This window comes from Stegostoma tigrinum, chromosome 16 (genome assembly GCF_030684315.1).
Source record: "Stegostoma tigrinum isolate sSteTig4 chromosome 16, sSteTig4.hap1, whole genome shotgun sequence".
In the NCBI taxonomy this organism is placed as follows: domain Eukaryota; kingdom Metazoa; phylum Chordata; class Chondrichthyes; order Orectolobiformes; family Stegostomatidae; genus Stegostoma; species Stegostoma tigrinum.
In genome coordinates this window covers 16,975,890-17,003,014 of record NC_081369.1, presented here as the reverse complement: position 1 = coordinate 17,003,014, position 27,125 = coordinate 16,975,890, and the positions used below count along the sequence as shown (strand labels likewise).

The 27,125-nt window shown below is 41.3% G+C and overlaps 1 protein-coding gene across 1 annotated transcript in view; it reads right to left on the bottom strand.

Annotated features, from left to right (window-relative positions):
* Window positions 1-21,999, bottom strand: part of plekhg4 (pleckstrin homology domain containing, family G (with RhoGef domain) member 4) — a 194,879-nt gene extending 172,880 nt beyond the window's left edge. Inside the window, exon 1 of the mRNA XM_048546548.1 lies at window positions 21,905-21,999. Within this exon, the coding sequence (XP_048402505.1) occupies window positions 21,905-21,916 (12 nt within the window). The 5' untranslated portion in view covers window positions 21,917-21,999. The remainder of the gene's footprint in view (window positions 1-21,904) is intronic.
* Window positions 22,000-27,125: the final 5,126 nt, after the last annotated feature.

The window sequence follows — 27,125 nt, the reverse complement described above, 5'->3', positions numbered from 1 at the left end:
TTCACAAAACTCAAAAAATACATAGAAGCAATAAGTCTGTAATTATTTCCATGACAGCAAAAAAGCATTTTCTGGAATTTCCTTACCTCAAATAAAATATATAGTTAATACACACTTTTGGTGTTTAGCTATTTAATTGAACCTCCCTTAATACATTTTTGTCATAACTAGCAAGGGACTTTGGCAAGACCACACAGAATACTCTAAAATTCTGAAATGTTTGCTTACATTGGAGTCCATTATCTCAGTTGGCTGGATGTCTGGTTTGCAGTGTAGAGTGATTCAATTCCTACACCAGCTGAGGTTACCCTGAAATGTCCTACCTCTGAGCGAGGACGCCTGGTTTCAACTCTCACCCACTCCTTTGTGTAACAACATCTCTGAACAGGTTGATTAGATTAGAAAAAAATCTTCTCTGAGGCATGGTGACTCTCAGGTTAAACTGCCGCCAATCATGTCGCTTCCTAAATAAGAGAGCACATCTACTGTCATATTGTACTACGGTGACTTTACCTTTTACTTACAAGGGAGGCAGTAAAGCAAAGGCTCAATAAGCTGGCCCATGGGAGATTGTTAGAGAGTTCCAGAGACTGAGTAAATAGTTGGAGCAAAACAAGAATAAAAAAAAAGTGATCACACTGAAACTTCCAAGACTTCTAAGGCACTTAACAGGATAGATTGTCTAATTTAGAATAAATGCTGAAATTTGGTTCCTGCTAGTTAGGGAATCGAAACATGGGAGCAGAGTCTCAGGATAAGGGGTTGATCATTCAGGATAGAGAGAAGATGCAATTAGTTCACTAAAGGGTTATGATTCTTTGGAGTTTTCCAATTCAGAGGCATGTGGATGTTGCATCAGTAAATATATGTATGGCTGGGACAGACAGAATTTTGGTATCTCTGTGATTCAAAGGATCTAGTGAGCTGGCAGAAAGTGAAGTTGAAGTTCAAAATCAGTTAAATTTATACTGAATGCCACAGATAGGCAATATAGTCTACTCCTAATACTTGTATTAAAATAAGATTAAAATTAGTCATGATAAGGCATTTTCAATTTTAATAAAGCACAACAAATCTCACAAAATATATCGTCGCTTGAATGAATAAGTCAAATGTGAATATCAAGATCATTGTACTGATCTTGCATTGACGCCTTGTTCAGATTTATAGAAAATCTACTGTTGTCTGTTCAGAATATTTACATTTTTCACCATTAGCCTCATGATGATAGCTTTTTAAACAAGTATTGATACATAGAGTAACTCTGTTCAAACAGCAACAAGGATGCCTCCATAGGAAATGCAAGCTCAAGTAAATTCAATACCATTCATGTAACAAACTTATATTTTGCACTGATCAAGTGGCTTGCTGTTGGTTAAAAACAAAATCTGATTTATTTCATATTTATGTTAGTTCTTGCCTAAACATGCTCGCGACAGATTACAGATATACCCTTTTTTAAATGTTATTGATAACAAATGCCCATGTCAACATGTACATTAGGATATTGCTGATGACTGAATAATTAGTTTAACACACAAAACTAATCCAGAATTTGCCAGAACTAGTTTAGGTTGATGCAGACACAAGAGTGGTAAATAGCTACTATTAACATCGATGCAACCTTAAATAAAAATGTACACAAGAGACAAAGAAAGTGACTCCAAGAAGCTCATTCACTCCCTCCACTAAGATCAGCACCCATTCTTGTTGAGCTGCTAGCTTCCTCTATACAATCTGAATAAAATTCAAGTACAGTCCAACATTTTATTCATGCTTTGCTGCGTGAAATGTTAGTGTGCTTTTCCAGTGTTTCTTCTTGATCTTATACGCAACTAAATCAGGGCAAAATAAAATAACCAACGTCAATCTTTTTTAACACCTTTCACATTATCAGTACGTACCAAAATAATCTGTAGTTAATATATCGGTCCAGTTTTTGCAGTCAGAAAGTGAAGGGAACTATGCTTGTTACTCACCTCACTGAAACAGGTGCCAGAATGGAGCACGCCTCTGTTCTTAAACTCAGGATTACTCTGTGGACAACAAACTTTGGCATCTCAAATTCAGATTGAAGAATCCTTACCGAGTCACAGAGTCTATACAGCAGGAAATATGAATGATGAACTAAGGATCAGGAAACACAAAAAGAATTAAAGGAAATACAGCAAAAGAGAAAGAAAAAAGACAGTAGTCCAAAATGATCAGGTTGATCTTTTAAAAGGGAATGAAGCTCGACCATAAATTAAGTTTTCATGGCCAGAATTAATAAATACTTATCACGCTGTTAAGCATTTACATACACCTGAACTACCAGACCTAACAATTTTCCACTGTTAGTGCAGAACAATTGGGCAAGTGTGTAAGTTGAAGATGTTGCCTTAACTTCAGTGCTGAACACTCTGTGGAAGAGTGGACAATTGAATGAAACTCTCAGATTCCTACCTTTAATTGAAATTGGTGCAGGTTCCGAGGAAGGGTCACTCAACCCAAAACGTTAACCCTGATTTCTCTCTACTACTACCAGATCTGAGATTTTCCAATAATTTCTATTTTCTTCCCTCTATGACTTACAGCATCTGCAGTTCTTTCGGTTTTTATTTGGTGCAGTTACTGTCCAATTTTCACCAATTACAGGTACTGAGTGTCATTAGCCTCACCATTACCTTATCACAAAATCATTCTGAATAATTACATGATAAATCAAGCTTCGACTCAGCTCCTTCAATGTGACATCCAATTTAGCTCAATGATTTTTATAAAACATTCTGTGACACTTCTCTACATTAAACTAGGCCCGAAATGTCAGCTTTCCTACTCCTCTGATGCTGCTTGGCCTGCTGTGCTCATCCAGCTCTACACCTTGTTATCTCTATAATCAATGCAACTTCTTGTTGCTTTGTGCTCACAATTTGGCTTTCTGTGCGCTGGAGAGACAGAACAAATAGAGTGGGTCACCACGCTATTAAGCTGATAAACATGGCCCTGAACTTCCTGTTGCACGGCATTTAAATTCTCCATCTTATTCCCCTCCTGACCTTGCTATATTTGCCCCTGCTACAACATTCTAATGAAGTTCAAGAAACAGCACATCATCTTTCAACTCAGCACTCTGCGGCCTTTGAGACATAACCACCAGTTTCAACTATTTTAGATCACGAATATGCTTTTGGTTTTACTGAGATTTTTCCTCCACCCTTGTTCTTTACTTTGGCAGTCGACAACTGCTCTTTAGCCAGTCACATCTAGACGCCTTTTATTTCTTTACTTTACCCATTATGACTCCCTTTGAATTTTGTACCATAAAACCTTTTGTCATTTAATTTCTCTTGTCTGCCACCCTATTCATTGATCTTCCCTTTTGTCCCCCTCGAATTAAACCATGAACCTATTGTTGCCCCGCATGCTTTTTTTGTTTGCTGGTATTGTGCAATTTTCTTCTTATAAAGCCATGATTGCCTACTAGCACACGGTAAGCCATAAGCAAAAACACATTTCTAGAAGTATGCGCTGGAAAAGCTCAGCAGATCTGGCAGCATCTGTCGACAGAAATCAAGAGTTAATATCTCAGGTCAAGGTCAAGTGACTCTTCCTAAGAATGGATGATAGCTAGGAAAATGTCAGTCTATATGCAGAAGATGGGAGGCGGGGGGGGAGTGGAGAGAGAGGGTAGGAGTAAACAATAGGTGGGGACAGCATCCGAGAGAGAGGGGGAACTGTACACCAGGCAAAAGGAGACAACAGTCGGCTAAGGAGGATGACTAACTGTTAGTGGGGATTGTTCACTGACGAACAATGGGTAGTGTGTGATATTAGACTGTGTTACAAGGCCTGATGTGTGGCAGTTGGGATAAGGACACTGGAGAGCTCAATACCGAGTTCTATAGTTTTAGGGCTTGATTCCAGAAGGCTGCAGGGTCCCTAAGCAGAAAATGAGGTGCTGCTCTTCCAACTTGGTCTTTGTTTCAATGGAGCACTGCAGCAAGCCTGAGATGGAGATATTGGCCAGGGAACAGGGTGATGTGTTAAAACTGGCAGGCAAGTGGAAGCTCAGAGCCTTTTTTGCAGGCAGAACGTAGGTGTTCTGCAAAGCAAAGCAGTCACCCAGTCTATGCTACGTTTCCTCAACATGGAGGTGGCTACATTGTGAGCAGCAAATGCTACAGACTAGATTGCGTGAAGTGCAGGTAAAGCACTGCTTCACCTGGAAGGTGTGTTTGGCCCTTTGGACACTTGAGAGAGGAAGTAGTCGGACAGATATTACACCTTCTCGGGTTGAGTGGAAGGTACTGTAAGGCTGTGGGGTGGTCTTGGAAGTGAAGGCTGAGTGGGCCAGGGTATCCCTACATTTTGTCCACAAAAAAAGAGACCCTGAGCTTCCAGCTGCCTGCCACTTTAATACATCACACCATTCACTGGCCAACATCTCGGTCTCAGGCTTGCTGCAGTGCTTGAGCACAGCTCACTGTAAGCTAGAAGAACTTTTTCTGCTTGGCGACCCTGCAGCCTTCCGGATTCAATAACTTTAGGTCCCAAACCCCACGTCAGGCCTTGTTAACACAGTCTGCTATCACACACAACCCACTGTTAACCTCTAATAGACTCCATTAAAAGCTATTCACCCTCCTAGCCAGATCTTTATCCACTCCTTTGTCTGTCCAACAGTTCTTCTCTCTCTCTGGGCTTCATGCCCACCTATCGTTTACTCCTTACCCCTTCTCTCCACCCTATCTTCTGCATATAACTGACATTTTCCTAGCCGTCATCAGTTTGGAGGGTCACGTAGCCTGAAACATTAACTCTGTTTTCTCTCCACAGATACTACCAGACCTGCTAAGCTTTTCCAGTTGTCTTTTTTTTAGATTTATAGCATCTACAGGTTTTTCATTTTTTTAAGCAACTTATTAGAGTCCACTTTCCCGTACTTTAATGGGGGTTCCGAACTTCTCCTTTACGGATATTTACAGTTCCTTTTATGTTGTCAATGTATGACAATTTTAACTAATGTGAATGAGAGATGCACAAAATGCAGAAACAAAGTAACAGTGATTGGGTGATGTGCCCTCTCCAATTATCTTTTGCAAAACAATAATATCACCTAGCTTGCAATTGCGGAGGGTCAGCACCAGTGCTCAATAGGTCTATGAAGTTCATACTACAGTCACCCATTACACAAATCCCGCAAGCAAGAAAATGACAGTATCACAGAATCACTCTACAAAGCTATTGCTGGTATTAGATGCATAACGCAGAACAGGCTTCTCTTCAAAATTCTGAAATGTAATGTTACTTATTTCAAACAAATGCAAAACATGGCATCATATCCCAACTAAACTGTTGGGACAGTCTTCTGTATCATGCCATTAATGCAAATACAACACTAAAACCACCACAGAATTTTTAAAAAAACATTTTTTTCCAGAAGCAACATTCATGGATTTATTTGCATCGCTCGAACATAAAAGTGCATTTATGTAGTTGGAAAAAGTTAGAATTTGACAAATTACAAACTGAAACAAATCAAGGCTGCAGGAATTTTAATGCCAGCAGTCCCACAATACAGTAACTAGCAGACACCCTTAATATTTTTCCATAAACTTAGCATCTTTACTGCAGCTATACTTCTTTGCCCATGGTAGGCTCATTCAGAAGGTCAGGAGGAATGGGATACAGGGGAACTTAGCTGCTTGGATACAGAATTGGCTGGCCAACAGAAGACAGCGAGTGGTAGTAGAAGGAAAATATTCTGCCTGGAAGTCAGTGGTGAGTGGGGATCCACAGGGCTCTGTCCTTGGGCCTCTACTGTTTGTAATTTTTATTAATGACTTGGATGAGGGGATTGAAGGATGGGTCAGCAAGTTTGCCAACAACACAAAGGTCGGAGGTGTCGTTGACAGTGTAGAGGGCTGTTGTAGGCTGCAGCGGGACATTGACAGGATGCAGAGATGGGCTGAGAGGTGGCAGATGGAGTTCAACCTGGATAAATGCGAGGTGATGCATTTTGGAAGGTCGAATTTGAAAGCTGAGTACTGGATTAAGGATAGGATTCTTGGCAGTGTGGAGGAACAGAGGGATCTTGGTGTGCAGATACATAGATCCCTTAAAATGGCCACCCAAGTGGACAGGGTTGTTAAGAAAGCATATGGTGTTTTGGCTTTCATTAGCAGGGGGATTGAGTTTAAGAGTCGTGAGATCTTGTTGCAGCTCTATAAAACTTTGGTTAGACCGCACTTGGAATACTGCGTCCAGTTCTGGTCGCCCTATTATAGGAAAGATGTGGATGCTTTGGAGAGGGTTCAGAGGAGGTTTACCAGGATGCTGCCTGGACTGGAGGGCTTATCTTATGAAGAGAGGTTGACTGAGCTCGGTCTCTTTTCATTGGAGAAAAGGAGGAGGAGAGGGCGCCTAATTGAGGTATACAAGATAATGAGAGGCATAGATAGAGTTGATAGCCAGAGACTATTTCCCAGGGCAGAAATGGCTAGCACGAGGGGTCATAGTTTTAAGCTGGTTGGAGGAAAGTATAGAGGGGATGTCAGAGGTGGGTTCTTTACACAGAGAGTTGGGAAGCATGGAATGCGTTGCCAGCAGCAGTTGTGGAAGCAAGGACATTGGGGTCATTTAAGAGACTGCTGGACATGCATATGGTCACAGAAATTTGAGGGTGCATACATGAGGATCAATGGTCGGCACAACATTGTGGGCTGAAGGGCCTGTTCTGTGCTGTACTTTTCTATGTTCTATGTTCTAAGAGTTCTACTTAGTATTGCACCAAGGAATCAAAGTTTTACACTCTAGAAAAAGCTACTCATATATAAAAACATGCCTAGGAAAAATACCTATTATTTCGTCAAGAGTTTGGCAACCTGGTCTACAATTACTGAATACAAAAGTCGAATTGGGAACAGCTTTCTCCAGATTTAGAAACCTGCCTGGGTCAATATTATTCGAGGAATCAATACACCTGCCTTGGAAAGTGCCCATGATCATTTTAGCATCTTACACTAAAGACAAAACCTTCTAAACTACCAGTTCTGTTCCATGACCAAGCCTTGTTTCGGATTTAAGTTTTAGTGACATATTACTGCTCCTTCCTCAAGTCTTAAATTGTACAGCAGCATGCCTATTGGAGTTACACAAACTTTGAAGGGCATGAACTATTATTGTCTTTGAGAATAAAATCAACGCTGCATATTCTCTCAGTTCAAAAGACAGTTTTTTTAAAAACTTCCGCATTCCAATCTGGTGAAAATTGATTTAGGAATACCTTTTACACAAAAATTTACGTTAAAAAAAGATCTCTGCTGAAATAACTCCACAGCCGCATTATAGGAAGGAAAGGCTGACGGACTTGAGGCTATTTTTATTAGAGAGAAGGTGGTTAACAGGTGACCTAACAGAGACATACAAGATGATCGGAGGATTAGATAGGGTGGACAGTGAGAGCCTTTTTCCTCGGATGGCGATGGCCAGCATAAGGGAACATAGTTTCAAATTGAGGGGTGATAGATATAGGACAGATGTCAGAGGTAGGTTCTTTACTCAGAGGGTAGTAAGGGTGTGGAATGCCCTGCCTGCAACAGTTGTAGACTCACCAACTTTAAGGGCATTTAAATGGTCATTGGATAAACATATGGATAATAATGGAATAGCGTAGGTTAGATGGGCTTCAGTTTGGTTTCACAGGTCGGCACAACATCGAGGGCCGAAGGGCCTGTACTGCACTGTAGAGTTCTATTTTCTATGTAGACGACAGTATCCCAAGCAGAGCATATTTTGTTCCCATACCATATCAGTTCACAGCTTTTAAATGGTCCACGTGCTTGTTCAGGATTTGCTCCTGCCCAACTTTGAATGTTGCTAGACCTGACCTTTTGAGTCGACCAAGCCTCTTACCCATGCAGGGCTATTTCAGAGTTTAGGCTACTCTTCCTGCCAAGCCATTGGATAACAGATGGTATGAAGCTGTTCTTATATGTCAAATACTATTCAATTTTAGGAAATACTCAAATTCCCTACTGGTAAACAATAGCCCATTATCAGTGACCAACACTTCTGGGAGTCCACAGACAAAGATGTCTGCAGTTTTTCTATCGTTATTCCCTTGTTTGACAAATGAACACCATGCACATTCAACCACTTTGAGCAGGAATCTACAACGGCTAAGAATATTGAGCCCATGGAAAGGCCTGCACAGTCAACCTATAACCAAATATAGGGTTTACCCAGCCATTCCCATCCAGATGGGGGAGCTGCTGGCAGTAATTTGTCCTTGATGGCACTCTAGGCGCTGCGCAACCAACCCAGCTGAGTCTGCATATAGTCCTGGCTACCAGACATAGCTTTTGCCAATATCTTCATTTTGAAGAACCCCTGGATGATCTTGGAGGAGTTCAGCCAATATCCGTTGGCAACCTCTGTTTGGGACAATCATTTTTGCTTACAATAACACTCGTTGATTTGGTCTCTCCGGGTCCAAACAAAGGTTTCCATTCTGTTATGACAGTCCTTCACTTTTCCCACATCACCACCAGCTGCTTCAGTTTTGCCAGAACCAGATCTTTCTACATCCAAAGTCTGATATTGTCAGCTGTGACTGAAAGTGTGTCCAGAAAACTTAAAACCATTACAGACTTGCTAGTGGCAGTACTACTGGTGGTGGTGTATCTGCAAGTGGGAGCTGACTCAATGCATCCTCTACTTTGTCCAGATGGTGTTCCAACTTGTAAAACATGCCCGCTTAGTATTAGAACCCACCACTCAATTTGGCCAGAAGCCATGGGCAGCACTGTCTTGTCATCTTTAATTGACTTAGTAGGGGCTTGTAGTCTATTATTATTACAAATTTACGTTCATTAAAAACAGGTGTTGGTGGAACTTCCTGACTCTAGATTTGCTGCCAAACCCTCCTTCTCTACCTGGGCATTCGCCAAAGTCCTGGATGCATATGCCAGTGGCATTGCTCTCCACTGGGCCACCAATGAGCCAATACTACCCCAATGCCATCCAGGAGGGCATCATGTCAACACCAGATCTCTCTTGGAATCATCTTAGAGGATGCTTGCTGTTAGATAGAAAATACATGAAGCTTCACTTCCCTGAAGGAGCTACAGCTTAGCTGTGCAACCATATCCGAAGTTGATCTTTTTTAGGAGTTGATGCAAAAGGTGGCAGGATGGAGGTCAAGTTACATATGAACTTTGAGTGATCATTCACCAGCCCAAGGGCCTAAATTCCACTACAGACATGGGAACCAGGACATCTCTGATCACCCTCACTTTATCTTGCAATAAGTGTAATCGGTTTTATCAATTCTAACCCAAGTAGGACACTTGGGGTGCCTGGAACACATTTTTTGCCCTTCTAGATGTTTCTCCCAAGTGGGCATATGCCTATATCCAAGTTCTCAAAGCGCTCTTTATTGGTCTTCCATGTTATTAGTGTGTCGAACTGGGGTAGAACTTGCAAAATGCTCTCCATTGTCCACTGAAAAAACTGCACAAGCTGATGACAGCCCATATGGCAGCCCTGTATACTGACACATACTGCTTAATGGTATTAATTGTGGCACATCTCCAGGAAACTTCATCTAATTGCAATTGCAAGTATGCGCGGCTAATATCTGGCTTCATGAAGGACAGACTGCCTGCGATCTTTGCATACAAATCTTTATGCGAGGGACTGGGTATTCACCCAGCAATGAAAAGCACTTTACTGTTTGTTTAAAATCCCCACAAAGGCAAACCAATGCGTCCGGCTTCAAAATTGGTACAACCAGAGCTGCCATTCCACAAACTGGACTGGTCTTAAGATAGTATCAGAGATAATGGGAACTGCAGATGCTGGAGAATCCAAGATAATAAAATGTGAGGCTGGATGAACACAGCAGGCCAAGCAGCATCTCAGGAGCACAAAAGCTGACGTTTCGGGCCTAGACCCTTCATCAGAGAGGGGGATGGGGTGAGGGTTCTGGAATAAATAGGGAGAGAGGGGGAGGCGGACCGAAGATGGAGAGAAAAGAATATAGGTGGAGAGAGTTTAGGTGGGGAGGTAGGGAGGGGATAGGTCAGTCCAGGGAAGACGGACAGGTCAAGGAGGTGGGATGAGGTTAGTAGGTAGATGGGGGTGCGGCTTGGGGTGGGTGGAAGGGATGGGTGAGAGGAAGAACACGTTAGGGAGGCAGAGACAGGTTGGACTGGTTTTGGGATGCAGTGGGTGGAGGGGAAGAGCTGGGCTGGTTGTGTGGTGCAGTGGGGGGAGGGGACGAACTGGGCTGGTTTAGGGATGCGGTGGGGGAAGGGGAGATTTTGAAGCTGGTGAAGCCCACATTGATACCATTAGGCTGCAGGTCTTAAGATTCCTTCACCTTCCAGCCTTCTGAGTTCTGCCTCTACTTTTACTCATGAGGCAAATGGCAAAGGGCAGGCCTTGCAGAATCACGGAACTGCTTCTCAGTCAACATGCAAAGTGGACTTGGCTCCTTTGATAGTCCCTAGACCTCCCTTAAAAACGTCTGGATGCTTACTAGGACTTCACTCAGGCAGCTATTTTAATAATCTAAAAGTATTGAACCAAAAGTGAATTTTTCTCAACCAACTTCACCCCCATCAAGCTTGTGCCTGAGCCTTTTACTACAATCAGTATAGCTGAACCAACTGCTTCAAACTTGAGATAAGAACCAAAATTGTGTCCTTAATCTGTAAAGGTTTCTCAGTATAGGTTCTCAGTCGAAGCGAGGTCTTGTGCAAGCTTGAGGGTTGGATTCCAGAACTGATTTTGTTATAGACTGATATAGCAATCACTGAAACGGCTGTGCCAGTACTCAACCTCCATTAGAACCAGGTGACTATTTAATTCGATGTTTATTTTGACTGGTTCTGATTTGGTTGTAGTTAGGCATTTTAATTGTTCCAAACCAGTTGTAGGTGGACTTTGCTGGGTTTGCACTCTCCTGGATACTAGCCTGTGACTTCTCTTATTCAATTTAGTCTAGTAGGACTCCTTTGCTGTCTTGAGTTCACATACCAGAAGCAATTACAATGGCTGGCTGGCCTGGATGTGAAGAAAATTTGAACTGTTTGATCGAGACATGGCTTTGTTTGGGGTTTTGCTGTGGGCTGACCTAGGTATAGTGCTTGTTTTAAGTCCAGTTAGGCTTCAGTTAGTAGGACCTTTTGCATGGTTACATCATTAATTCCACATACTAATCAGTCTCTCAGCATTTCATTTAAGGGTTAAACCAGTCATATGTCTGTACCAGTTTCTCAACCTCAAAATTCAGATTTCCCTCGTTCTCGAATTGCTCAGTCGTAATGACAGCATCACAGAATTAGGGGAAGCTGAGGTCATAATATTCATGAAGTAAATCCATAAGCTCTTGAAAGGTTGTAGTATCTGGTGCCTCAGTAAATGTTAGGCTCCTAATAATAGAAAAATTTATGGGTCCACAGGCTGTCACAAGAATTATCCGTTGCTGTTCGTTTGCCACAATGTCATTTGCTTGGGGAAAAAAAATCTTTCCACATACTGGACCCCATCTTCGGTGGCAGGGTCAAACAGATCAAGTTTCCAAAATCACAGCACAGTGCTGGAAACATTTACCTCAACTCAAAGATGACTGGTGCGAGCGAGCTTCTTCAGGAATGTGCCTTATCATCATCACTGAAAAAAACTCCAGTGCCCAGTATTCTGTCAGCAAATTACCCTTTATTTACATGTGGAAATTCCTTGACACTGATCCAGCACACTCAGAGCCAGCTGTCAGTGCCAGAATATCAGACTCTCCTCTTTTCACCTTGCAGCTCGGGGTCCTGTTTGGACCAGATTAACAGACCCAATCAGGGAACTAATATTCTCTGAGGTCTACCGAGCTGACCTAATTACAATCACTACACCTGTATTAACTAAATTCCACCATCTCATCCATCCATCTTTTGCATATTTCTTATTCACTTCTATGAATCGTATCCTTCACTGAACAATTTCCCCCGTGTACCTTTTTTTGATTCTCCTTGCCTTCCTCAGTTTTGTTCTCCACAAAGCAAGACTCACCAAATACTACTGCTGCTGCTGTCACCACCAGATGGGTGGCAACCCCATGTCACATGCTTCAGTTCACTGCCTAGTTTAAAAAGCTCCACATGCGTCAGGCAACACAATGAATGGACCCAATTATAGGTGCTCTTTTAGAAACTGACCAAAAAGAATCCCAACAGATAAAAGCTAAGTTTTTTTTTTCCAAATCGGCAGTGTGACTAAATTGCTTTTCTGAACTAAACTTTTCTGGAGAGACTCAAGTTTCTAGAAAATGTGTTGACTAGTTTTCCCTCAGGAAACTATTCCAAGGATGGAATAGAGAGGATTTTTCTTTCAGTTCAATTAAACTTGCCATCATATACTATCTTTTTAAGCTTACCTCTGGTTTTTGAGTTCAATTAGTTTTCACTATACTTTTGTCCTCTTTTGTGATATTGATATGGTCAATTCTTTTTAAAAAGTTAGTTTTTCCTCTTCTGAAAATGTTGCATTTCATCATAGCAGCTTTATCATTACTTAAACTTATTTGTTTGCTTTCTTTTTCAAATCATAGTTGGGCAAATGCTATCAAAATCATTTGTAGATAACTTGCCACCTGAGGAAAATAAACCTGGCAGTCATAAATATGTGATCAGAGATAATGGGGACTGCAGATGCTGGAGAATCCAAGATAACAAAGTGTGAAGCTGGATGAACACAGCAGGCCAAGCAGCATCTCAGGAGCACAAAAGCTGACGTTTCGGGCCTAGGCCCTTCATCAGAGAGGGGGATGGGGAGAGGGTTCTGAAATAAATAGGGAGGGGGAGGCCGACCGAAGATGGAGAGAAGATAGGTGGAGAGGAGAGTATAGATGGGGAGGTAGCGAGGGGATAGGTCAGTCCAGGGAGGATGGACAGGTCAAGGAGGTGGGATGAGGTCAGTAGGTAGGAAATGGAGGTGCTGCTTGAGGTGGGAGGAGGGGATAGGTGAGGGGTTGAACAGTTAAGGAGGCGGGGACAAGCTGTGCTGGTTTTGGGATGCAGTAGGGGAAGGGGAGATTTTGAAGCTTGTGAAGTCCACATTGATACCGTTGGGCTGCAGGGTTCCCAAGCGGAATACGAGCTGCAGTTCCTGCAACCTTCGGGTGGCATCATTGTGGCACTGCAGGAGGCCCATGATGGACATGTCGTCTAAGGAATGGGAGGGGGAGTTAAAATGGTTCGTGACTGAGAGGTGCAGTTGTTTATTGCGAACTGAGCGGAGGTGTTCTGCAAAGCAGTCCCCAAGCCTCCGCTTGGTTTCCCCAATGTAGAGAAAGCCACACCAGGTACAATGGATACAGTATACCACTTTGGCAGATGTGCAGGTGAGCATCTGCTTAATATGGATGGTCATCTTGGGGCCTGGTATGGGGGTGAGGGAGGAGGTGTGGGGGCAAGTGTTGCACTTCCTGTGACTGCAGGGCAAGGTGCCGGGTGTGGTGGGGTTGGAAGGGAGTGTGGAGCGGACAAGCGAGTCCCGGAGAGAGTGGTCTCTGGAAAGCAGACAAGAGTGGGGATGGAAAAATGTCTAGGGTGGTGGGATTGGATTGTAGATGTCGGAAGTGTCAGAGGATGATGCGTTGTATCCGGAGGTTGGCGGGGTGGTATGTGACTAGGAGGATTCTCTTTGGGCGGTTATTGTGGGGGCGGGGTGTGAGGGATGAGGTGCAGGAAATGCGGGAGACTCGGTCGAGGGTGTTCTCGACCACTGCCGGGGTGGGGGAAGAGTTGAGGACATCTGGGGATGTGCGGGACTGGAATGCCTCATCCTGGGAGCAGATGCGACAGAGGCGAAGGAATTGGGAAGAGGGGATGGAATTTTTGAGGAAGGTGGGTGGAACGAGGTGTATTCTAGGTAGCCCTGGGAGTCAGTGGACTTGAAACGGGCATCAGTTTCTCGGTGATTGCCTGAGATACACAGATCTTCTCCTCTATCCATCTTCGGTCCGCTTCCCCCTCTTTCCCTATTTATTTCTGAATACTCTCCCCATCCCCCATTTCTGATGAAGGGTCTAGGCCCGAAACATCAGCTTTTGTGCTCCTAAGATGCTGCTTGGCCTACTGTGTTCATCCAGCTCCACACTTTTATCTCTACGAAATAAGTAACAGCTTACTGCTGAGCCTGAAAATTTGGCTACATAATTGACTAACCTCACCCACCATTTCGACCTGAACCCTAAGGTCTGTCATGTGCTTTAATCATTGAAAGTGGTAGGACAGTTAAGACAGCAATTCATAAAGCAAACAGATCCTGAGCTTTATTAACAGGGGCACAGAGTATAAAAACAAGGAAGCTGTGTTAATACTGTTCAAACAATGGTTCATTCTCAACTAGAGGAGTGCCCAGTTCTATACATCGCAATTTAGTGAAGAAATGAAAGCAGAGAAAGTGAGGAACTTCATGAATGAGGATATATTGAAAAAGTTGAAACTGTTTTCCTTGAAGAGGAGACTGTAAGGGGATTAGAATGAGGCATTTAAGAATCACAAGGTGACTCAACAAGATACCCAAGAGGAAAAATATTTCTATTAGCGCAAGGACTGAGAACAAGAGGGCTGAAATAACTGTACAGTCTGGTGGTCCATCACCAAATCGTCCTTTATTTACTAGTGCACAGTACACTGTATGTGGCCAGCCAACTCAGAGCCAATCGTCACCTGAGAAGATTCTAATCTTCTGGCTTTATTGGTCTGCCAAGGCTTTCCTGGTTGGCCCACGTTAACAATGATCATCAAAAACCACATAGTTAACTCGGACCACCTAGTTCCAATCACTACAAGGGCTCAGATTTAAGATAACTGGCAAAAGTAACAGTAACAACATGAGAAAAAATGTTCACAAAGAGAGAGGTGTTAAGATCTGGAATGTACTGCCTTAGAGTATTGTGGATGTAGATTCAATCAAGGCACTCAAGAAGACATTGGATTGCCATTGGGAATTGGTACTGGGGACAGAATGAGGGAATGACACTAAGTAAACCATTTCAATGGGGAGCTGGCACAGTCCAAATGGTATCCTTCTAAACTGTAACAATTGATTCTGACTTTTTTTAAAATCTTAAATTCACTTTTAAAACATGAGCACCAACAGCAAGATTGCATTTTTTTGTCCATTTGTCCATTCATAGCTGCCCTGAAAAAAAAAGTGATTAGCCTTCTTTCTGATGTTTGTTAGGGTACTTCAGAGGGCAGGTAAGAGCCAACTATATTAATATAAAACTGCAGCGATATACAAGTACAGTGGGTTTCCTGCCTACCATATATTAGTGAGAGTTTTCCAACGGTTTTTCTGTGGTTTTCCCTCCACACTGAGACCAGAAACGATCTCAGACATTGCCGTCATTGAGACAATGCCCCAGCACATTAGAGCGTCACCAAGTGATACACTTGATCTTAGCCAAAAGGCTGATGGGAAATGTTCATCCTGGAGTTCAGTTACTAGTGGTGTACCGTACTGATCTGTTTTGGGGCCACTGCTGTTTGTCATTTTTATAAATGACCTGGTTGAGGGCATAGAAGGGTGGGTTAGTAAATTTGCGATAACACTAAAGTCGGTGGAGTTGTGGATAGTGCAGAAGGATGTTGCGGGTTACAGAGAGACATAGATAAGTGGCACAGCTGGGCTGAGAGGAGGCAAATGGAGTTTAATGCAGAAAAGTTAGACGTGATTCACTTTGGAACGAGTAACAGCAATGCAGAGTTCTGGGCTTATGGTAAGGTTCTTGGTAGTGTGGATGAGCAGAGAGATCTCAGTATCCATGTGCATAGACCTCTGAAAGTTGCCACCCAGGTTGATAGGGCTGTTAAGGTGGCGTACAATGTGTTAAGTTTTATTGGTAAAGGGATTGAGTTTCAGAGCCACGAGGTCATGTTGCAGCTGTATAACACCTGCTGCAGCCACACTTGGAGTATTGTGTACAGTTCTGGTTGCCGCATTATAGGAAGGATGTGGAAGCTTTGGAAAGAGTGCAGAGGAGATTTACCAGGATGTTGCCTGGTATGGAGGGAAGGTCTTATGAGGATAGGCTGAGGAACTTGAGGCCGTTTTTCGTTAGAGAGAAGGTGGTCAAGAGGTGACTTAACAGAGACATACAAGATGATCAGAGGATTAGATAGGGTGGACAGTGAGAGCCTTTTTCCTCAGATGGTGATGGCTAGCACAAGGGGATATAGCTTCAAATTGAGGGGTGATAAGTTTAAGACAGAAGAGAGAGGTAGGTTCTTTACTCAGAGAGTAGTAAGGGCGTGGAATGCCCTGCCTGCAACAGTAGTAGACTCGCCAACTTTAAGGGCATTTAAACGGTCATTGGATAAACATATGGATAATAATGGAATAGCGTAGGTTAGATGGGCTTCAGTTTGGTTTCACAGGTCAGCGCAACATCAAGAGCTGAAGGGCCTGTACTGCGCTGTAATGTTCTATGTTCTTCAGAGCTGAAGTGAAGTGTGAAGGGGACAGCATTTATGCTATAGCTCAGGGTGGGGGTGTATTGGAGGCAGTGGGTGTAGGACGTTGGTATAGACGTTGATAGATCAGATTCTGATCGGAATATGAGAATGGCACAACAATGGTGTGTCTCCTGCTAAGACTTGAAAGGACAGACAGTCCGCCTGGCCTGGGGGAGAGACAGGGCATAACAGGAAATAATGAGCTCAAAGAAATGGTGCACAATGGTGTGTATATTTCCTTTTGGCTGGAAATAAGACTGTCAAAATACTACACAGTGATTTACACTCAGAATTCATTCTGTCACATTAATTGATTAATAGTTGGTCCACAACTGACAATTTTACTTATCAATGCAGATATTCTTTACACACGTAAGGATACATGATCTTTTTTATTTTAGCTTTCAATACACAGTATTTTATTTCCAAATATTTATAACCTATTATGAAAACATGCTGTCACCTAGTTCTGCATAAGTCAACAGCTATAAAACAAAAGGTCAATTAAACTTCAAAATGTTTTTTATCTCTTATTTAAACCATTCACAGTTTAAATCAATTTCTGAAGAATAATGGATTCAAGCTGTATTGATCCATGAAATGAGCTAGGTATCCATTTGTTTCAATTTTTGGTTACCACAAAAAAATACCCATGAAGCAGATCAATGACCGGTGGTTCCTCATTCAATCACAGTGATACCTGAGTTTGAAGTCAGTACTAGTCGAAAGAAAGTATTATGAAAATTGAGGAAAATGAATTAACATAATTTGCTTAATCAAGGGAAAAATCATATTAAGTCAATGAGAGTCTAAGTTAGGAATAAATCAGCCTTTGAATGGAAACATCAGTAGTCACTAAACATGTATTGCTTTTCGACATAAACAATTGACAGAATTTCAAAAGGTCAGTCCAGCATTTTAAGTAATATGATGGTATTTACCATATTATTCAAATTTATCACTGCCCTCTCAATTAGAGTACAAATACATTCAAAAGTCCACTCAACTACAATGCAAATGCTGTGAATTGCAGAAATGCAAGAGCCAGGAAATACGAAAATCAATGTATTTGTGTGAGCAAGAGACTAGTAGGAAAAGTAGTTCCATACTTCCCAGTTAAATAACTTTCATGACACATTTCACACAGTTAATAATTTGCAGATTTTCTTTCTAAATTTACAATCACACAACCCATGAGCATTCTTCAGCAACACTAATTCCCACAGAATTAATATGTTTATGTCAGAGAAGTCACCTAGTTGACTTGCTCTCCAGCACATTGATGGATCGTTGTACATCTTCAGAAATTCCTGTAATCATAGTCATGTATTTAACTGCAGCTGGCTAATGGAAATCAGTTCAAAATTATGAAAAATTAAATCCCAAAATGAAGTGCTATAAATCAGGAGTAGAAAGCTGCTACAATAAGTGATGCATACAGCCCAAAACAAAATTCAGTTTTACAATCTGAAAATGTGAAGCGAGTACCACTAAATGTGACCAATTTTGAGGATCTGTCCCAAAATTGAGAGAATTGTCTTGGAGTAGTTGAACAACCACCTGACATAGTCACACTTGTACAGTTACTCATCAGTCAAGATTACAGGCTTCTCCATTGTTATCATTAGGTATGTCTCACCCCAACAGTGAGACAGATACTCTAGGGGTATTGTGATATACACAGTCAGGGAAGAATGATCCTAGAACATTTCACACTGACTCGGGATCAATCCCACGATGCATAAGAATCAGGCCAATCATAAGCAGAGAAATCTCCTGATAAATAGCTACTATTCTACCTCAGTCATCAGTTAACACCACTTGGAGAAGGCACTATGCGAAACGAAAGCATAGATAATTTTAGGTAAAGTTTTCAATGTACATGACCAATAGTGGTAAGGTATTTTCATCACTGAATAAGCTTGCTGAGGGCAAAGGTTATACCAACAAGACTGAACATGCATCAGGTGCTGTCAATGAAACAAAAACATCTGACTTGACATGGGGCCATTTGGTAGTGGCAGAGTCCCTACCTCTAAGCCAGAAGGCCTGGGTACAAGTCTCATCTGCTCCAGATATGTAATAACATCTCTGAACAGGCTGAGTAGAAAATATTTAACCTACCTGACTAAGGATTCTTGTGGCACTGTAGTAACATCTCTTCCTGAGCCAGGAGACTTGGGTTCAAGTCCCATCTGCTCTAGAGGTGAGTAGTAATATCTCTGCATAGGCTGATTAGAAAATTGCAACACACTTGACTTCTCACTACCAAATTGCCTGTTCCAGGTAATTTAGCAGAACACTGTCTTTTCATGGATTTATGGTGGTCATTCCTATTCCTGAAGTCCCATTGCTTTGTCTGACTTTGGAAGGACCAGATTCAAATTTAGAGATTATTACAGCCTAGTTTCAACATGGTCACAAGAAGGAAATCTGGAGATCAGGCAAGAGTGATTGCTCTTATACTAGGGCAGCGATCAACCTGATGTGGCAAGACAGAAACTTTTGAAAAAAGGTCTGCAAAAGTTGCTTAATCTAAACATGATTTGGCAAATGAAAACTAGAATCTATGTATCTTTAATTAAAACTGGTCAGTGCGGAGGAGATGGAAAACAGATGAGTAGTAAGGGGAGTGCAGATGAAATGGTAGAGACAATGGGAAATCTAAGGAGTAATACTGAAAAGGGTTCAGAGCAAATCGACTAGGAATTTTCACGTGCTTCAACTATCAAATTCAGTGAAACTCAATTGTCATGACATTTGACAACTTCAAAATTAATGCCTGTTCAGAAATTAAAATAATTTCTCATCAGGTTCTAGGATATGGGAATTTATCAGCTAGAAGATGTAACTAGTATTGGTGTCATAGGTCCTCATATGTGGGAGCTCAATCTGAGCTAGTATTTCCCAGAAAAACAGCAATAAATGCAATCGTAAAGTAGTGCTTTTGATTATATGTAAGCAATGATTAGAGAAAGGAAGGAAATGTATGCATTAACATAGATTTGGTCACAAATTCGGGATATGCTAATTTAGCAAATTACAGCTAATAAACTACTCCTGCGATGAAGCACTGCTGTCATGCACAAACACAATAGCAACATTGTATTGTATGAGTTGAGGGGAAGGGTCATTTGACCCGAACGGTTAACTCTGAATTCTCTGCACAAATACTGTCAGACCTGCTGAGCTTTTCCAGCAATTTCTGTTTTTTGCTGTAGCAATACTTCACCAGTTTGTGTACAGCAAAATCTCACAAACAGCAAGTGAGCAACAGGGAGAAATGATAACCAGTTCCAGAGAACTTCAAATATTGCTATCAGATTTATAATACATCCACCTGAAAAATTTAGGTGGAGCCACAGATTAGCATCTCACCCAAAGAACAGCGCCTCTGACAAATGCAACCCTTTGGTATTGCACCCAACACCAAGGTATTCTTAATGTAGGTATAGCGTGACATTTGGGCATGGAAACGGCAGGAAATTTGACACTACTACCACTACGTTCTTTTCAGCAATGAAACTGCAAGTGAAAAATACTTTAACAAGTCTCTTTAGATCTTACAGTGAAAAATACTGCAGAGGTTATTTCTGCCAACATTACATGCTCTTGAACAATCTAGGTACAGTTTTGCATAATGCACACAAAAAGCAATATTTAGTCTGAGATCATTAAACTGGATTTCCCCTACCACCACCAAAAGCATCGAGGGATGAAATTTTGCTAGGGGTTTCTATTTGCTGTAATTCTGGCAAGGAGCTGTGAAAATGCCAAAAAAACAAACAGTATGTTTAGGGTTGAGACGAGAAAAAAGTTTCACTTCTTTAATTATTAGTGTGATAGAAGTTACACAACAAATGTATATTGTAGCAAAAAATTAGTGATATATTTTCTGTTCCGCAAAATAAATTGAAGTCGTGGAAATTTTTTTGCTCCAAATACTAAGCAACAGCATAAATGCTTCCATACTCTTTCAACCATTTAAATATAGGTGAATAAAACTTTTCCCTGACCAAAATATTTAATTATAGATCTTTTAAAATCTTATCCCCAAACTTATTATAGAAAACATAAACCCTTTGAGCTGTAAATATGATAATTTGAAAAATTTTCATACAGGCTTGACAACAAATCAAATCCAATATAAAATGGACACAATTAAAATGTTATCAGAGATAATGGGAACTGCAGATGCTGGAGATTCCAAGATAATAAAATGTGAGGCTGGATGAACACAGCAGGCCAAGCAGCATCTCAGGAGCACAAAAGCTGACGTTTCGGGCCTAGACCCTTCATCCTCTGATGAAGGGTCTAGGCCCGAAACGTCAGCTTTTGTGCTCCTGAGATGCTGCTTGGCCTGCTGTGTTCATCCAGCCTCACATTTTATTACAATTAAAATGTTAACACCCCCCATGCTATTTTTACTCTTTACCTCACCTGGATAGCTTCCAGAATAATTAAAAAAAAGACACTGTTGAAGGGTCCACCCCCGTCCAACACTGACACCTCCACATCACTGTTGACGAGAGATTCCAAACTCAGTCCATATTCTGCTACCCTGACAGCAATGTGTGTGTTCATTTATGAACAAATAGGAATTTAATTGGATATCCTGACAGGGTCAAACTCCTTTCACTCTCTGGCTGAATAACAAAATAAGCCTATGTTGGAAAACCTAGCAATGTTGACTAATCATTGCACTGTAAATGTGTGGAAGTATGAAAAACCACAGGACATAAAGGAAGTACTAAATGTCATTCCATAGCTATTTCTATCAGTTTGCAGTGAACATAGTTTCAACAAATATCAGAAACACATCGTCATGCTTTCTAATTCAGAGTATCACAAACTTGTTAAGAAATTAATGCCATGGCTACTTTTCCACAGTTCTTAACTAAATAGTATCCTTCGTCAAATAAGCAAGGACAACAAATTGCAAAAATCTGAACTTTTACCACTCTGAAGCATTGGCATTAGAAATGCAATTAATTACAATTCTTTCCATTTCCAATGTGATATTCTTTACAGCTACCAACTCAAGCTAAGTACTAACACAGCATCAGTAAAGCTAAGCTACAATTCAAAAGTGTAATTTTTATCAGAACTAAGGAACATAGTTATGTAAATAAGGCATTTATCATAAGCATTTGGCACATTTCTAAAAATATTAATACATGAAAACTGCACCAAGCTTTTTCATTAAAAAGCTTGCAACAATTTTCTTGACCATTTATAGCAAAACAGCACAGAAAAAAAGTTTTAGCATTTTACAATACTACAAACTTCTGGGCTGGGGATTAGACTGTCACACAAATACAAAGAGAACACATCTATAACTCTTTCACAATGAGCAAGTCAAAATTTACTGTACACAGAAAAAAGACTGAAAGCAATACCATTTCTTTCATGGCATTTTATCTCTTCCAGCTGGATTTTGTAAATTAACATTTCCCTTTTTCTTCCTTCTACTGGGGTAGTTCCTGAAGAATACTGATTTGATGAATACAGTGAAGCACACCAGCACCACGAGCATGCAGCTGTGATCCAGTCTTTTGCCCGCCCCCTCTCAAGGTTGCCAGCAATTCTAACACATGACACACATGGTCAGCTGGGGACCTATTGAAGGAGACTCTAACAACCAACAGTCATTGCAGATGAAAGCAAACATTTATATTTTTAAAATGCATAATGTTATCAGAACTAACTGACAAGTTAAAATAAATTGATTTGAGTATTAATTCTCCTAATCCTCTGAAAAGCATTAAGGAGTACTGAGCAAACAATAGTGTTGAATGCCAAAAAAAGTGTTAATTCACAAGTTTGTTTTTAGCAATTAAGGATTAAGACCAATGCATTAAACATAAATCAGCTAGTTAGTCTTTTAAAAACCATTATCCCAGCAACTCGAAGGGACAAGTCTGCAGTCCCTGCAATCACCCCATTTCCTAATTATGCATACAGATGATCTGATTTCCTGTGGCTATTGCTGTCACACAAGGAAAGACACATCATCAAATGTTACTGAGTTTAATCCCACTTTTCTCCTCCACGCAAGTGTAGGGAACTTTAAAACAATTTTTTTTAAGCTTTCTACACTTCTTCCTCAATACAAGCATAGGCTGTGAAAGATGTGGTATCACTTTTTGTGAATGTAGAATTTTTTTAAGTGATAACAAAGCAACATTTGTTTCACTGTTTTGATGGCAAACATTTTCCATAAAGTGATGACGGACAGTTCATCAACTGTGAACCTTAAAAATCACAAGCAAGGCTAGTATTCTAGAAAACAAACATCTGCTATTTGTATAAATCTCACAGAAAGACCAAAAACCGGCTGCAAACATACTCTGCAGAATAGCAAACTCAAAATTTTCGTGAAAATATACTGTATTTGGACCGCATGTTACTCTTCTTTATGATCACAGTTGGCATTAAGTATTATGGATTCCAATATTTTGAGAATTTCTTTTTTTCTCATGCACTCGTAAGTCAAGGAAACATTGTACACTGTAACTATAATATTTAAAATGGGTTTAGGTGCATTAATCTAACTTAGTGGAGGTTTTTAGATCAATCCAAATTTGTCAATAAATTCATTTTCAACAATTATTAGAAAGATGCATGAAGTCACATGATAAAATAAAATGCTTAGAAACAATGGATTTTTAAAAGAAAGGCAATGGCAAGAGTTTGTGCAATCAAAAGTAAAGATGAATAGTTAACATGTCACATAGCAAAAATGGCCCTTTAATGTTTGCTTCTATGGTTGCTGTAATTAACATAGTATTTGCATTACTCTAATAAAAAGTAGGGCTGTTTTTTACTTCACTGATTAATTGGAATAAATCTGGTTAAGAATCCTTAATGCTTCTCTGTTCACTGACCAAAATGTAAACAGTGTAATCATTACCCTGCTCAAGTCTGAAGAAGAAAAACACTAATTCTCTTTGGGATCGGCACTTTCAATCATATTTATTTAAGTCAAAGATGAATAATAATAAAAATTGGGTGGGAGCAATTTAAATCTGTCAACTGCTGGGAACTGGCTAGGGGAGAGCGGAGCCTGATCTTATACATGAAACCCAGGAGAAAGTGAAATACATCCATTAGTGGCTTCTTTTAAGCCTAGCACCAAATTTGCATAGATTTCAGGTTTCCTGACCAATTTGCATGGGATAGCACGATAATAACTCACATGACTCAATTTTAGTCAAGAACACACCCTGTAGTTCAAGATGCAATGATGACAGATGACGTACTGTGAAGGTGATTTAATAGTGGCAGCCACAGTGGTTATGCAGATGCAATGTGTTAATCTAACAAGAAAACACATGGTGAGCCCAAAGATCATGAAGCAGGGATTCTTAATACCACTGGCAGCAGGTCATTATAAGCAAGAAAGGAAATTAAGGTTGGGTCATTACAACATGAAGAGGATAAACATGGAAATCAGTACTTATGTGGAATTATACCTGTAGTTTACATCTGGTTGAGGAAATGCTTTGTTGATCCAATTCTTCTCCCCATGACACTGTTTTTCCTTAAAGATATTCTTTCCTTCTCAGAGGGCCTTTCAACTGCTTTAGCTGCCCTGTACTGTACTTTCTGTCATGATTGCCACCTGCTTCTGACGTTCCATTACACACTTCGCTGCCTTCAGATTCACTGTTCTACCAATCACACACTGAATACAGTTGCTGTTGGTTAAGCATTTGTGTGATTAGCAGGTTCAATTGTACTATGATGCCTAGAATATGTGGGTGCACATTAACGGCAGCATTCTGATCTAGACAATGGTCAGGGTTAAGGTGATACCTAAAATTTGTATCAACCAAGAATTCCTTGTCACTATCTGATTCCACCTCTCAAGCCACCACACTTCCAAGTTTCACATGACTATCAAAGACCTGTTCACCCCCACATCATTCTCCACACCTTTAGCCTCAAGGAATTTTCCTTTGTGAACTGATTTTCTAAGGTTGCCCTCCAGCTAATTGATGCATCAACGTAAGTGTGGTCATCGTTGGCGTTCTGAGTCAGGCATCCTGTATCATTCCAATTGCTGATATTCCAATTTTGGAAAATAATCTTTGTGTTGATTGGAAGATCAGCTGTGTCAGACTTGCAATTGTTAAATGGTTTTCCTCTCCGCATTTTCCTCAATCCTCTTGTATGCTATCTTCAATGCCTGGCTAATTCTCATTTGATACTTATTGTCATGACTGTTGGCATCAGAAAATGTAATAAACCCAAGGAGATGGTTTGGGAGGCAGGAGAGGCGTGAACTGTATCTCATCCAAACAAGAAATAGTTTGTAGATGAGTGAGAGTTGTTACTATAAGCATGACCCAGCTCTGAAAGATACTCAGGCCACTTTGCTTACTCTCAGGAGACAAGGTTTGCAGACGGTCATCTGGACAGATGAGATAACAAGGTGTAGAGCTGAATGAACACAGCAGGCCAAGCAGCATCAGAGGGACAGGAAAGCTGACATTTCAGGCCAAGACCCTTTGAATTCAACATGGAACCGTAAAACGGACAAACCAAACACATACTAACATTCTGGCCACAGCTAAGGCCTTTTGGTCAAGAGTCAAAATGACCTGCGAGACTTTAGTGAAAATATCCATGAGTATGGCCACACACTCAGTGTCATTACTAATACTGCACTGTTGTCAGGGCAGTTTCTATTTCTGTTGCTTGATCACAAACTGCTACCGTTTCTTGGCACTTGATGCTGTCAGGAAAGATGAGCTGCTTTATTTTCCCCTCCACATCATGAACAGTCCAATGGACAGCTCCATCCTCTTCCAGCAGGTTCCCAAGCTTGATGGAAACCCTTACTGGTGCTCCATTGTTGGATGTTGGGCCTTTCCCGTAATAATGTAGTTTATTAACATCCACATCAACAAATTGAAGCTCTTCAAGGTCCTCTTTCATGACAGATGGCAAAAGTGAGACCACGCCAGTCTAAGCACTCTTAAATGCATTGGTGACATTCTGCTGAACCTTAGTCCAAATGTGAACGAATCAGAGTAAGAGAGATAATGGGAACTGCAGATGCTGGAGAATTCCAAGATAATAAAATGTGAGGCTGGATGAACACAGCAGGCCAAGCAGCATCTCAGGAGCACAAAAGCTGACGTTTCGGGCCTAGACCCTTCATCAGAGAGGGGGATGGGGAGAGAGAACTGGAATAAATAGGGAGAGAGGGGGAGGCGGACCGAAGATGGAGAGTAAAGAAGATAGGTGGAGAGAGTGTAGGTGGGGAGGTAGGGAGGGGATAGGTCAGTCCAGGGAAGACGGACAGGTCAAGGAGGTGGGATGAGGTTAGTAGGTAGCTGGGGGTGCGGCTTGGGGTGGGAGGAAGGGATGGGTGAGAGGAAGAACTGGTTAGGGAGGCAGAGACAGGTTGGACTGGTTTTGGGATGCAGTGGGTTGGGGGGGGAAGAGCTGGGCTGCTTGTGTGGTGCAGTGGGGGGAGGGGACGAACTGGGCTGGTTTAGGGATGCAGTAGGGGAAGGGGAGATTTTGAAACTGGTGAAGTCCACATTGATACCATATGGCTGCAGGGTTCCCAGGCGGAGTATGAGTTGCTGTTCCTGCAACCTTCGGGTGGAATCAGAGTAAGTATGCTGCATTTAATTTGGGGAATGCACAAAGCATCAGTCACAGTCCCTTTCAGCTGGGCAAAGATGGATTACTTCCTGTGATCAACATCAGTATTTGCATTATTTTTATCTGATCTGTCCTGAAACTGAAATCAAAACTGAACAATTTCAGTGGTCCATTGGGTCCCTCTTGTTCCAGTGCGAAAGCAGCTGTGTGCATTGTTGTCTGTGAAACTTCAAACTCTGCACTTACCAAATTATCTCTGAACTCCTGGAGAACAGCCCACCTCAAAGCTAGCAGTTTTAGTAATTCTCTACATTCCTCCTGTTCAGCTTGAGACTTCAACTGGCATTAGTGATAACTACCTGTGGCAGCACCATTCCGAGACCAAGGAAACTGGTATTAATTTCCAGTACAAAAGTGGAATGTAAATCTGGGTAGCCAAGGAAAGGTATTGAGGCAAGCTTCTGCTTGAAGATCCAAAAGGAGTCCAATTCCTTATGATGTTCCATGCTGCGCCATGCCTTGTACATCCTTTTTCAAACACTCCTTCAACATTCTATGATTTCCTCAATAAATCATGGATTGGGGTAATAACTATGCACAGCCTTACACAGCCTCCTACAGTGACCCTAATAGTAGCTAAGCTAAAGACCCCATACTGTTATTTCCCTGTCTTATACGGAGGCCACTCTGTACCACTCGGATTTTCTCCATCAGGAATAATGCCTTTCTGGGTAACAAAGTGCCCAAGAAAAGACGGCACTTCTCTGGCTTGCATTCAAGTTAAATTACAATAAGAGAGCTATGTTATGTCTAGTTTTTCAAGCGCCCCCTCAAATGCTGAGCTGAAGACGAGAATATTGTCCAAGTACAAAAGAAGGGTCTCGTAATTAAAGTCATCGAAAGCTTTAAGGGATTAACGACAGATAGTGAAAGCTCCACGTAGTCACAATGGAGGATGCTTGACTCCTGCACAGCAAGACCCAGATGAAAGAAGAGAAA